At 40.5% G+C, this 15,005-nt stretch overlaps 2 protein-coding genes across 3 annotated transcripts in view; both read left to right on the top strand.

The window, feature by feature from the left end:
• Positions 1 to 15,005, top strand: part of LOC145998880 (WD repeat-containing protein 47) — a 431,858-nt gene that overhangs the window by 89,776 nt on the left and 327,077 nt on the right. The gene's annotated exons all lie outside the window — the stretch shown is intronic.
• On the top strand, positions 10,918 to 13,443 carry LOC145998360 (uncharacterized). Its single transcript, XM_083134768.1, has one exon. The coding sequence runs from the start codon at positions 10,918 to 10,920 to the stop codon at positions 13,441 to 13,443; it is 2,526 nt and encodes an 841-aa protein (XP_082990894.1).

The raw sequence follows: 15,005 nt of genomic DNA, 5'->3' as shown, positions 1-15,005 counted from the left end.
CTCAGCAGATTCTTCAGATAAATTTAGGTCTCTAACTAAATCATTGAGTTCGCTTTGAGTGAACGGTATAGGGTCACGAGATCCGTGAGGGGGGTCATAAATGTCATCCATCTTCCATTTTACTTCCTTCCACTGAATCACTTAGTGAACCAGGATCACTTACACACTCAAGACTTGATGGAGGTGTCGGTACAGGCAAGTCTGGACCGTGCAACACAGGTCTCATTGCAGAGGGAATATTGGGATACACTATCCTCTTCTTGTTTCTAATATTTCGACCTACAATTTCACAGGAACAGAAGTAACAATCATTGCTGTGATCCTGAGGCTCCCTCCACACCATGGGTATTGAAAATGGCATAGATGGCCGCTTTCCCGTGCCCCAGTTTCGTAAAGATTCCACACATGATCTACATACCTTGTGTGGGGCCCACGATTTATCTTGATCTCCTAGTTTCATTTTAAAGTATGCGTAATATGCTCTTCTTACAAAATCTGTAATTTCCTGTCTCTGTACCCGGGGAACAAATTCACCGCAGATGTAGCAAAACACATATGTGCTATTCAGACAACCACAAGATGCGATGGCCACACCACAGTAATGTACCACACTGAACAACCAAATGTTAATGTAGGAGATCAACGTATCATTGAAGCAAATTAGGACTTTTGACAGTTACATATAAAATTAATTTCAAATTATATATTAATGTTTTACATAGTATTATTTTCAGCATTTAGGCAAGAAACATATTACGTAATTAATTTAAATAAAACAAAACTTCTCTGTGTTTAAAGCTTATTCGTCTTTATTACTTGTTGAATAATTTTGAAACCTACCAGTGACATCTAGCGACATTCACTTCAATTGCACTGAAATGTGCATACCACAACCCACATATATAAATCGTGAATTGTAAAAAATTCTTGCGTGATGTGAGAAAACTATTGCCAGCTTCAGCATCAGCAAGTTCAAATACATGTATAACACCCAAAATTATAAAAACAACAGAACCCATGCGGCCCTGTGTTATTAGCTACTTGACCTGGACGGTTCGTGATGTATAACTCCAATTATTGCTATCGGTATATGATAGGGGTGTTGGCTTTTTGGGCGATTAATACAATGACGATCTTCGAACGACGTTAAATCTGCAGCTGTTATAAGCGGTGTGTAATTCGCACCCGCCTGTATGGGAGGCGTAAAATATGATGCCACTTATTAGATCGGAAGAGCAGTATATCTCTGCATTTACCGAGCTTAACGCAATATAATCTTGAGTTCAACTATCCCCTGCTGGTCCAAAGCTTTTAGGAAGAGAAAAAGGGCCTTTAAGCGCTTCTGGAACATAAAGCAATCTCTAGTTACTTTGGTTCTTCAGATCTCATTTGCTGACAGACAGGTGATGATTGATGGTCTTGCATGCGCTGAGTCATTAGATTGTGTATCGAGGCGAGACTAGTTTGATTTCGGGACAAAACACAGTGAAGACTGCTTTTTATCGAGATGTGAACAACACTCACTCGGGTCTTACTTCTAAGTAGCGTGTACTGTCAGTGAACATAGATTCTTGTGAAAGACTTGCATAGTATTCGAAACTTCCTGGCCTGTCGAACATAAAACCACATCGTACTTATATATTAGTTACAATGCATGTATAATATGGTTTATTATTTACTGAAAAAAATTCATATAATTAACAGGCCAATCTCACCAACGAAGGGGGACTCCCCGATGGCGCAGTGGTCGTGTCGTTGCCTTGTAATCAAGGAGTCCCGGGTTCGATACCCGGTGGAGGCACATAGTGGTTCGGATCCCACTTTAAACTGTTGGTCCAGTCCCGATTAGCCTTAATGTACATAAAGTGGACTTAAAACACCAAATCAATCCAATCACCAAGGAAGGTTCCATCTTCGTGTCGTGGTCTGGACATGTTTCCTTGGAAATGTATCTTCATGAATTTCATGCAATCTTGGTTCATTCATGTTGTTGCAACTAGTCTGGTAACCAAGAAAGTAGAATTACAAGATCGGAAAATGATCATTGATTATGACGAGTTTTTAAGTCCAGACAACCTCGTGCATTAACCATGTAGATATATGTACTTTTTGTTTAGAAGAGATCTTGAATTACCGCATAGATTTTTTTTAGATCGAGATTGAGACGGGCATTTCTAGTACTAGACAAATACATTCCGTAGTCCCCAAGTCTCCCATCACCATAGTATTATTCTGGCGTACCGCGCTACGACGCCAAGGAGTCTAGGTTCGAACCCTTCACAGAGCATACCACGATATGTGCTTCAGGATTCATCCCCATTCGCAAGAATTACATGTATAGCTGGAAAGGTAAAATAACCGAAATAGGATTGAGAAGACCATGAAGTCCAGATTGATTTTTGGTAGGATTCGATTATATATTCTTGGGGTACTGCTGGTCATAAGTGGTCATAATTCCCCATCACTTTGGCTCGGTGCTCCTATAAAAACGTCAGCTGCATGTAAATATTGTAAAATATAGCACTGACTGGGGCCTCCCCGATGGTGCAATGGTAACATCGTCGCCTTGTAATCAAAGGGTCCCAGGTTCGATACCCGGTGGAGGCACAAATTTGTTCGCATCCCACTTTTAACTGTAGGTCCTGTCTCAATTAGCCTTACTGTGCATAAAGTGTACTTAAAACATACTCAGTCACAATGTAGCAGTGACTACTAAAAGAAACACCATAACGCCTTCAAGGTCATTTCTTCCAGTTTTGAAATTCCGGGTCACATACCGCTGGTGAAATTCTAATCTTTGTGAGGCAGTTTAACAAACAAGGAAACCTTTTCAATGTATTATATAAGCACAAACGCGTGTTAAAACGTTTCTTAACTTTACTTTATCACTCAGAACAATATTAAGTGCGGATCGTTATCACGTTGAGGCGTACGTAACTACTTCTCCAAGAGATTTTCATGTTGGCAGCTTGCGACTCCCAGTCTACCACGTTATAACTTCCTCTCTCTTTTTCACAATTAGTGAAGCTAAAATGATCTTTCACTCGCGCCATGTAACTTTACTCTTCGCACGTCTCCTTATGTACTTTCTTGTCTCTGAGACCCTTTGCATTGTTCCCGGTCCGGGCATTGCTGTAGTACATGAACTGTCTGTTGGTGCCAATATTGTTTTTACTTTCCTTACCCACGCTCCATTTTTTTTCATTCTTTCATATTGCTTGGTGGATGGTGGTCGATTCATCTGTGCACTGGGAAGAATAAAAGAGAAAAGTTTCGGTTTATTGTTATCTTAGTTATGAATTTCTTCCTCATACATAGTGTCCTTGGAAATTGTTTCTATTTTATATATAGTGCTCATGTATGTACAGTCACCGGCAATAAAATTAGGACACCTAGATCCTGAAATACTGGTTTGCCTGCAATACGCTATGTGAGTTGCCTAACTTCTTATTAAAAAATGCGCTTGAAGCCCGCTCATCGCCGTATAGTTAGGCAACACATAACGCTTTGCAGGGAAGAAGTGTGTATTTCAGGATCTAGGTGTCCCATTTGTATTGCCGCTGACTGTACATTATTAAGAGATTTTTTCACAAATTGTCGCCAACGTTATATATCATTTTCACAATATTTTAATATAATAATACGCTTAATCACCTTAATTTAGGACCCTTGCCAAAGTAAGAGCACAGTGAAGATTAAAGCAACAACAGAAATAGATGAATGAAAAAAAAAAATCTGAGAACTACATATTTTGAGTTGGTGACCGTAATAACTAAAAATAATGCACATAAAATTAAAGCAAAAGTGATAAACGAACAGTCATTTCTTAAAAATTGAATGCGTGAATAATGGGCTTAGTGTGTCTTATAATCGCCTTGACACTCGTCGTGGGTTTAGCTTGTCGCTAAAGTACACTACTGTTTTCTTTCCCTCTCATTTCCCCTTTTTAACCCATTTCTATAATACATCAAGGCTTCTTTTTTACTTCGATGTTACCAGGATGGTGGACAGGAAAATCTTAGAGGTTTTGATAGGTGTCCCTTTGTAATCAAAGGATTCAGTGTTCGATACCCGGTAGACCCCCACAGTGTGGCCGGATCCCACTTTAAACTGTAGGTCCAGTCTCGATATCCGTGCATATATGTATATACAGGGTGTCCATAAAGTCACCCCACCCTGGGTATTGTGAGAACGGCTGTAAATAGGAAGAAATGGCGAAACACGTATTCCTGCCCCCCCACAAGGGAATAGGCTGGGGTCGACTCATTTTTTTCAAATAGCAAGAGGGGTCGAAGAATATGTCATTCGAAAGGTCATATCATAACAACAATATTACACAACAAATCCGGGGTCTCTACGTAGCTCCAATTGACAATGGCGTGAAATCAAATGTGGAACATGACCAGCATTGGACAGGACACAAACTCCTACAGTAGTAATCCTAGACAACAGTGGGAGCTGGAAAAATGTTCCTACACTGTAGCATGATTCGGAGATATCCTAGCAGTGTCTACAAATACGTACCCCCCCCCCCCCCCAAGAGATGGCAAGCGTCCGTACACAAAACCGCATATCATCGCGCCCCCTGAGATTGCCACCAGGAGGACACGGACCGACATGCACAATCGCAACTCAAGGCAAATGGTGAAGGAGGCACTTAGTTACATGTACAATTTCAACTGCAGGCAAATAGGGGGGGGGGGGGTGTTACAAGATGTTACAGCACGTACACCACTAATAGTCAAATTAAGCTTACCTACTATTTACAGAAGATGCTCGAAATGAGTCCCATTCACTTGTTTGAAGGAGAATGCAGACGGAGTATCGAACCAGACCAAGTAATCAGTGTTACTACCGGGATGAAGATTCAACAGGACCATTCGACTTGTGTTCTCGTAAGCAAACAGACCGGACCGCAAAAGTTCGAAGTGAATTTGAAATACGGGACGTAGAAGAGTTGTAGTATCGTACACACTGTGTTCTACTAACATGTTTCCTGTATCGTCCGTTACCGTGGTTCTGTTTCTGTGTATGTATTGGTGGTTAAAGTGTTTGCAACTACGAGAAAAATGAATGGTGCTGGAAGGGCACGTTCTGGCGCAGACAAAGTGGAAATTATCTTTATTTTCGGTGAATGTGGCAGTAACTACCGTGCCATTGCTAGACGATTTAACGAATTGTATCCCCAGCGCCCTAGTATTGACCAGAAGTATGTTTCAGACCTTGTGAAAAAATTCCGTGAAACGCAAAGCGTCAATGACAGACAACGTCCAGGACGACCTCACACCGATTTAATAGGCAACAGTGTTGGAAGTTATAGGACGCGTGACTGTAAACCCTGAAACGTCTCTCAGACAAATAGAAGAAGCAAGTAACATTTTACGGAGTTCTATCAGTAAGGTGTTAAAATTACACAAATTTCATCCTTACAAAATGCAGATATAGCAAGAACTAGGAGATATTGATTTCGATAGACGAATTGAGTTTTGCGAAATTGTGTGCGACAGGATTGCTAAGAACGAGAACTTCTTACACAACATCTGTTTCAGTGACGAAAGTTCTTTTTTCCTAAATGGCTGTGTTAATAAACACAATGTTCGAGTATGGGCAGATGTTAATCCCCATGTTGTTGTGAGGGAAGGCCATACGCAAAGACCTGAGAAGGTTAAAGTGTGGGCAGGTATTTTAGGAAACCACATAATTGGACCCCTATTTCTTAATGGCAATTTAACCGGTAATCTGTACCTGCAAATTCTAGGTGACACAGTGGATCCCTTGGTAACGGACCTTGTAGAAAACTCAGTCGATGTCAACGGTGTACCTGAATTTGATGCGGACAGTATCTTTTTTCAGCAAGATGGATGTCCTGCACACTACAGCCGGGACGTACAGTCATGGAAAAAAGTTCTTCCCCATAAGGCTTGAATAGGAGCAAGTAATGCAGGAGGGTAGGCAACACATATTGCACTCTTCGATGATCGGGTGATTTTGCCTGTCTTAACACCGAGAAATGTGTTCCACGCGAAGGTCAACATGACAGGAAAGCAAAGAGGGTCACGTGACTGATGGTTACGTGGTGTGTTGTGCTTCTCCACGTCCCCAGTTCTTGATCCACATTGCAGAAAAAGTAGAACTGCATGCAATATATGAAAATAGGTTGTTTTCAACTACACGCTTAATTATGATTTTCCCAATTGTAAATCTATCAGACGTGTCTCCCGATTTAGTCGGGACAGTCTTTTACTTTGAATTCCTGTTCGTCATAGATAGTGTTGCCCACGAGACGAGACTTTGACCTGTCTCGTCTCGTGGAGTCTCGTGGAAATGCTGTCTCGTCTCGAAAATATTCGTTTGTCTTATGACACATGGTCAATCTCGTCTCGTCTCGAATTTTTAAAAGCCTGTCCCGTCTCGTCCCGTGGGCAACACTAGTCATAGGCGTAACTTGACGGGAGCAGAAAGGGCATTTGTAACCCCCCCCCAAAAATCAGGTTTCTTAAAGCTGCTAAAACAGGAATTAAATAAGTAGGTAGAAAGGGGCGGAGCTGGATCTAGCTGTTCTTTTTTAACAACATAAAAATGGCGAGGTTGGCAACACTGCAACACTATGTTTTTTCCCACTTTCGAGAAGAGGCTAACTTAACCTATGGTATTTCCCTGTAAGGCACCAACTTTTGGGCCCTCAGCGTAATCTGCTACGACAAAAAAAATTCCCTCGCCCCAAGTATGAGTCCACCTCGCCCCAAGTATGAGGCCACCTCGCCCCAAGTATGAGCTCACCTCACTCTCGAGAAGGGCCTAACTTAACCTAATTTTTCTATGAATATGCTTAGAAAATGCTATAATATAGGTAAAAAATACATGAAATTGGCTTATTTTGGACTCGCGCCCCAAGTATGAGTCCACCTCGCCCCAAGTATGAGTCCACCTCGCCCCAAGTATGAGGCCACCTCGCCCCAAGTATGAGCTCACCTCACTCTCGAGAAGGGCCTAACTTAACCTAATTTTTCTATGAATATGCTTAGAAAATGCTATAATATAGGTAAAAAATACATGAAATTGACTTATTTTGGACTCGCGCCCCAAATATAAGGCCACCTCGCCCCAAGTATGAGGCGAGAAAAAATTTCTTCACTCCCAAGTACGGGGTGCTTTTTTTTTGCTCTCCTCTTAAAAATACAAGTTACTCTCTTGAAGGACCTAACTTAACTTATACCTGTGGCCCTACAAGTACGAGGGCTCTTTGCCCTCCTGCCCCTACCCCATATTTACAAATTACTCTCGGGGAGAACCTAACTTAACCTATATTTCACCCCCCTCTCCCCTGTGCAGTATAGCCTAGTATAGCAATATTTGCTCATAATCTATTGCATTGGGAGGAGGCGTATATAGGCTCTTGCACCTCTGAAAAGATTCACGAGAACCAAAAAGTAATTTTATATATGCCTGGTATATAAAATAACCATGCCTATGAACTTTTTTGGCTAAACTCGACGGTTTGCTTATTATTCATCTCTAGCAATGGCACGGTGGTGAAGTGTTGATACCCCCCTCTCTCTCTTCTTGTAATTTTGCGAGTGCCTCTGTTTGTAGTAATAAACCAATCTTATACAGTTGCCAATGTTGCTATCAACATATTTATTTCTATGTAAATGTCGATATTCGAAAAATATATGTAAGAGTTATTAACTGTATATATGCGCATTGTAGTGTAGGGATTAGTTTTGGTACCAAAAAGCAAGTGTGCGACGTTTGTTACTGGGTGAAGAAGGAAAATTCTGAAAATTATGCATTCTTCATAATGTTGCAATATTGTTGGATATGTATCGACCCTGGGAAGTTCCAAAGTTCTCTATAGAAAGTAAAAAAAAAAAAAATAGTTGGAAACTGGCATTGTGAGTTCCCAGCTAGTGTGACAAAGCTTTGAATGCTGTGACCCTGGAAAAATCTGGAGTTCTACCTCGATAGCGGCGCTACTATTGTTACACTACCATTCGCTTGTGTTGTGAGGGGAGACACAAATAAGCAGGATGCTCTTTGAATTTTCCAGCTTTTAACTTGTTGCGGGAAATTGCAAAGTGCCGTGTAGTTCGAACAAATGCATGACACCAGAATTTTTTCAGTACCTCCGGTTTTGGGAACAATAAGCTCGGAATTTCAAAGTGTTGTGTAATTCAGTATGTTCGAAAATTGTGGTGTTCGGTTTACTGCTCTCTAAACAGTTGCGTGTCAACTTTGCCAACTGTTGGGAGATAGTGACGTCATTTGACAGCATGGTAGGAATGATGTGATGTGCGTTCAAAATAAAATGGCTAAGAAGCGAGAGGGACTATTTTCTGTGGCGAATTGTTGTGAATTTCTATTGGTTCACGTATGTTTTAGCGACGCGATACTTTTTTATCCTAGCGCTGGGAATATAACTAATTGTCCTACGTGGTAGAGTTCAGTTTTGCATCAGTTTTTAAAGTGAAATAGTACTAGCAAGATTTTTTAGTGGGTGAGTAATACTGTTTCATATAGTCTGAATGATGTGGCTTTGATTTATGAATTTAGTGGAGCTTCTGTGAGAGAGGTACAAACTTCTTGAAATAAACCTAGCAGTTCTTGTATATTGTGGATATGTTTCGCATCTCTTTTTTTTTTTTTTTGTTTTTATATTTGGAACATGCTGGAAACGTAAATGTTACTAGCTTGAACAATATGTTCCTTGCAAATTTACAAAATCTAGTTTTGTTATTGTTTTCCGTATGAGGGTTGCTGGACTATTTTTTTTTTCTTCTGAGGACCTCTTCATGGTGCAGTAGTAGTGTTATCACCTTGTAATTAAGGGGTCCCGGGGGTTCGATTCCCGGTGGAGGTATAAGTGGTTTGGATCTTATTTTAAAGTGTAGGTCCAGTCCCGATTAGTCTTACTGTGCATAAAGTGGACTTAAAACCCGAACTCAAACTTAACTTTTTTTTTTTTCAGTGTGTTGTTGTTGCTAGGAAATATGTACGCGGTGCATATTAAAGTGCAGTTTTTTTTTTTATTATTTTATTTTAAACTGTATGTCCAAATCAATCATGGCTATGGTTATTACGATGATGTGGTTTTTTTATATATATTTATAATCCGAGTGCTACATAAACAAAATAGCCAACTTGCAACAATAAGTGTGCTAAATATAAGCGAGCTATATATAGATTTTGAAATGGTGAAAAAAGTTAAATGTAATTTATTGGTTATGTTGCCGAACTGAAATATACATATGAGTAAAGGTTACCCCTGTGCTTAACACCACACCATGAAGGTGAAAGTGGCCCTCATCAACACACCATCTGCCAAAAATGCATTAAGCCTGTAGCAAAAACAGACCTAATTTTTCTGAGTATATGTTGGAAGAAATTTTTATTATTATTTTGGAGAACTCATACGATGTGTGAAGCTTTTTCTTTTGCAACAATCAAAATTGATGTATTTTTATCAAATTTTCCCCCTAATATTTTCTGTTTGATATTATTTTTTCCTGGTTTGAAATATAAAATACCCGATAGATGCTTCTTGCATCTTCTAGATTTACTATTTATATAAAACCCACCCTTATTATATAATTATACAGAAACATAAAATGGAAATTTTTGATTACTCCCCCTTTTTTTTTTTAGGATTGCTATGTGAAAAATTGTATATAAATAAACAAGGATACAATGGCCCCCAAAATTGCGTGCTCGACATGTGGAAAAATAATTTCAAAATCAAATATATCCTACCATCGGAAAAGATGCAACCCAAGTAAGGAGAAGCGGACCACTACAGAGGCTACAATGGAGTGCAAGAACTGTAATATGGCTATTACAAAATCGCATATGGCAAGGCATCATAAAATATGTGGGGGGGGATCAAGCCAGTGGCAACTGGGGAGAAAGCGTAAACTGGAAGCCCCCCAACCACATAGTCCGAACAAAAAGCCAAGGAGTGAGACACGAATCACTCTAGAGAGGGGTTTTGATATTTCGTACGATGCTGATGAAGGTTGTGATTTAAACACCTTCTTGAGAGAAATCAAAAAGGATGTCATCAATAAGGTGCGAGAATTTTTGTTGAGCTTCTCGATCAAACTGTCTTTAATATTCAGCGGTATTTACGAAACCTATAACAAAACCCATAACGAAATACATACTTTCCATCACTATTCTGGCCATCCGATCCCATTGCATGCTGCCGATGATGTAAACTTAAATACTGTCATCGAAAATTTGTATGAGGTGTTGCTGGCAAAACACGAAGCATTCGAAGGGAGGGGCTCAGGGTGGAAACTTTGTTTATTGCCCGAGTTCTCATCTTGTCACCTAGAAGTCAAGGTGGCCAAGTACAAGCCTCTTCGTGGAAATAGTTACGTCAAGCTACCCTTATGGATACAAAACAAAAAAGCAGTGATCAATATCAAAAATAATGATAATCAATGTTTTTTATGGTGTATTATTGCTGCTCACCATCTTCCAAACAATAACCGGAATAAATTATACAACTATAACAAACCGGAATACCTCAAAAAATTTGAACCAATGATGGCTGGCATTGAATACCCTGTTACTTTGGATAGCATCGATTGTTTTGAGAGGCAATGCAACTCGAAGATTGCTGTAAATGTTTTTACATATGATTCTCCAAATAACATATATACTCTTCGAGTTAGCAAAATAGTAGACAGGCAGAAGGTTATTCGCCTTTTATTAATTAAAAATAAAAATGTGTACCACTATTGCCTTATAAATGATTTACCAAAACTTGTTGCAAGGCAAATTACAAAGCATGAGGGCAAAATCCAAATATGCGATTGTTGTCTTGCAATATTTTATGGGAGACGACAGTCGCCTGATCTTGAGCTGCAAAAGCACATGGTGCGATGTGCCAAACATGCAGTTGCAACAATAAAAATGCCAAAGCATTTAGATGTAATGAAATTTTGGAAACTGAAAGCACTGTTGAAGCATCCTGTGGTGCTCTATGCAGATTTTGAAAGCCTGCTTAAATTACCAACATCTACTAAAGCAGGTCCCAAGTCTGTTCATATCAGCCACCACACTCCGTGTAGCTTTGCCCTGCTACCAGTTTATGCATACCCCCATAGTATGACCAACATGCCAAAGTTTAAGTTGTATTTTGGTGCGAGTGCCCCTAAAGTATTCATTGAAACTCTTATAGAGTTTACAAAACAACTTACCAAGCTTCTTGACCTTAAAGTACCAATGCCACCACCCACACCACAACAAGAGGAAGAACATAATCGTGCTACCATCTGCGAAATTTGTGAGTGTGCTTTCACTGAAAATAATTGGAAAGTTTACCATCATAATCATTGGAGTGGGGAGGTCGTCAGCGTCAGTGTTTGTAACAAATGCAACTTGCAGATCAAGGTTTTAAGTTTTGTACCAGTTTTGATACATAACTTAAAAGGTTACGATGCGCATTTGTTTGTAAAGGAACTTGGTTGTGATTCCGAACGCATTAATATCATCCCTCAAACAAAGGAAAAATACATTTCATTCAGCAAGTGGGTGAGAGTAGAGGGAAGAAAAAATCTGGTCGAGATTCGATTCCTGGACAGCTACCAGTTTTTACCATCGAGCTTAGCAGGATTAGCTGAACAGTTGACCGAGAATGAGCTCGTAGAAACCAAACGCTTGTTTGAAAATAAGCATCTCAACCTCCTGAAACAAAAATCCATATACCCATACGAGTATATGGATAATTTTGGAAAGTTTAACGAGCTACAACTTCCGCCACGGGAAGTTTTTTGTAGTCGCCTAACAAATAGCACCTGCTCAGTAGACGACTACCAGCATGCAAAAAAAGTTTTCGAGGCTTTTGGATGCCGGAATATGCGAGATTACCATGATGTATATTTAAAACTCGACACAACCTTGTTGGCTGATGTCTTCGAGTCCCACAGACGCAGATGCATAAGTACACATGGGTTGGATCCTGCATATAGTTACACTACCCCCGGTTGGTCCTGGGAAGCAATGCTAAAAAGTACAAAAGTGAAGATTGGCCTCATCAGTAATATAGACCATCACCTTTTTATCGAGGATGCCATTCGAGGAGGCATTGTCCAAGCACCACTCAGATACATCAAGGCCAATAACAAGTACATGCCCAACTACAACCCCAACACCCCTTCAACATTCATATCCTACATTGATATGAACAATTTATATGGATGGGCCATGTCTCAATTCTTGCCTATTGGAGATTACATGTGGATGGAGGAAGACGAACTTGCGAATCGTGAATTTCTGAAATGGCCTGCTGATCATTCGTGTGGGTGTTTTCTTGAAGTTGATCTCGAGTATCCTCACCAACTTCACGACAAGCATCATGGTTTTGCTATGGCACCACAGATGGAAGTTCCTCCTGGTGGTAAAAATGACAAGAAGCTCATGTTAACATTTCACAACAAACAGAACTATGTGCTACATTATCGATTATTGCAATTTTATTTGCAACAAGGATTGATTTTGAAGCGAGTCCACAAGGCTTTGAAGTTTACACAGAAGAAGTGGTTGGAGCCTTACATCAGTGACAATACACAAAGCCGGGCACGAGCCACGTCAGCTGCTGATAAAGACCACTACAAGTTGCTAAATAACAGCATTTTTGGCAAAACAATGGAGCAGGTTCGAAATCGAATTAACTGCGATCTGGTATCTAATCCTCGGAAATGCGAGAAGTTAATCGCCGATCCTTTCTATAAAAATTTTACAAGATTTACTGATGACCTAATGTTAATCGAGAGGGGGAAGAAGCAAGTAACACTCGATAAGCCAATAGCTGTTGGAGCCACGGTCCTAGAACTGTCCAAACTTGCCATGTATTGCTTCCATTACGAAGTTATGCAACCTCATTTTCAAGATCGCATTCAAGTAGCATACATGGACACAGATAGCTTCGTTTATTGTATTAGGACCGAGGATCTGTTTGAAGATTACAGAATATTAGCTGAGCACTTTGACTTCTCCAACTACTCAGAAGATTCCCTCGAGAAGTACAAGCTGTCTGGCATCCAGAACGAGATGACAGTGGGGAAAATAAAAGATGAGGCCAGAGGAAGAATCATTGCAGAGTTTGTGGCCCTCAGAGCAAAAATGTACTGTATTAGATTTGTGGACGAGTCCAAGGAGATAAAAAAGGCAAAAGGAGTAGGACGAAGTGTTGTTTCACAGTTCGACATAGAGCTATACAAGAAATGTTTGTTTGAGAAGAAGCAGATCACAAGAAAAGAACATCGCATAGTTAGCCACCTCCATGAGGTGCATACGGATGCTATCGATAAGGTGGCACTTGATGCTGCGGACAACAAACTTTGTGTGCTTCCATGTAACGAGCACACTATGGAATGGGGTCATCATCAGCTTAATACATCTTCTCCAGCATGTTATGCGAACCATACCAAATCTTAAAAAAGTACATCAAATTATTAGGTTTTTATTGATGATTTTAATAAAAAAATCAACACATGTAACAAAAAATTGCAAATTTTCAACGGAACTAATTCCTCGCCGTGTCCTACGGGGCGAAAAGAGGGCATACGCAGAGCCAAAGGGGAAGTTCCTTTGTGCGCTCAAGTATGATTATTTCTAAATGCAACGATGTTTAATTTTATTAATATTTTCAGATTATTGTGAGGATTGTGGAAGCTGTATTGTTAGAAGATCAATAGCCATTTCTCACACACCCTGGAGGTTAATAGGAATCTAATATTTGGACCTACGGTCAGTATAATTTTTTTCTTGCACCTAAAACTGTTCAGTCACTCTTTCATTCTTGACATCATACACAAATGTTTTCTCTGCAATAAGAATGGTGCTGCACAAAGTATCTGCAGGCAAGGCGTCGTGGAACTCGCATACGATCTTTATGTTGGTACGATCGTTGACAACCACCTGCTTTCTCTTAGATGTGTTGATGACGAACATGGGTCTGCGAGCTATGAACTCGTTGGGATTGTAGTACACGTCCACATTGCCGGAGGTCACTCTTTTGTAAGCTGTGTACGCCTCGTAAAGTTTCAGGTAATCGTTGTTTGTAATGTTTAGGTTGTAGTTCTCGCGTGGGAAAACTTCATTCCTACCATTTTTGAGGTAAATATTCTTAATTTTGCAATTGTCAAACTGGCTAGAATCTTTCTCTTGGTTGTTGTCCTTCCCTGTCTGGAAGAGCACAACTGCAAACTCTGGCATATCGTACCGGATGCTGTTGAACTGCGTAGTAACATCAAATTCAAAATGGTTGCCAGAAGCAGGTTTCTGCACACACTGGTAGCCGTAAAACTGGATGGGCACTTGGGGGTTCTTCAAGATGTCGGCTTTGTACTTGAGACCGTAATTAGATTCGTATTCTACCACAGGCATGCGCAGCTCCATGGACTGGATGACGCACTTGGCAGCGTCGGGTAGTGTGTTGGCAAGTGCTGCACCGTCTGCACCCAAGGTGCTGTAACGCATCAGCACATCGTTGTCGTTGGCGCTTCTGCGAAAAGTGACGCGTAAACCACCCTTCCACATAATCTCCGTGTAGTCGGAGAAAAAGCCTGGAAGCAAGCGCATGGGAAACAGTACTGTGTGGCTTTGAGTTTTGATTTTTGTACCTGCTTCGAATCCCCCTGCCTGGTAGTATGCTGCATCGGTCTTGGAGAGCTTCAGTGTTGCCACAGCTGTAGAAGTAATCCCGGGGTAGTCAACCCTATCGATGACGGTGCCATGCTTTCTAACTTCCACTTGCGAGAACAGATGCGGTACAAAATTGTCCACAAGTTTTAAATTTGCATTGGCGTTAAATGCTTCCCCGTTGTCTCTCTTCACCACATCAAACTTGATATACAAATCAGCTCTGTGAGGGTGAATAAACCCATCCCCGACGTCCACATCGTATTCGATTTCCCTGTTCGGCTCGTTCAAATTGGCAAACGTGCGACGATTGGGTGGGAAGGACTGCAACTCGTAACTTTCGATTTGCTCCATGA

Source organism: Lepisma saccharinum, chromosome 14 (genome assembly GCF_977018435.1).
Source record: "Lepisma saccharinum chromosome 14, izLepSacc3.1, whole genome shotgun sequence".
Lineage (NCBI taxonomy): Eukaryota > Metazoa > Arthropoda > Insecta > Zygentoma > Lepismatidae > Lepisma > Lepisma saccharinum.
Note: the sequence above shows the minus strand (reverse complement) of the source record. Positions and strands in the feature narration are given on the sequence as shown.

Coding starts and splice junctions, on each gene's coding strand:
- LOC145998360 (XM_083134768.1), top strand. CDS start 10,918: ATGCCAAAGCATTTAGATGTAATGAAATTTTGGAAACTGAAAGCACTG.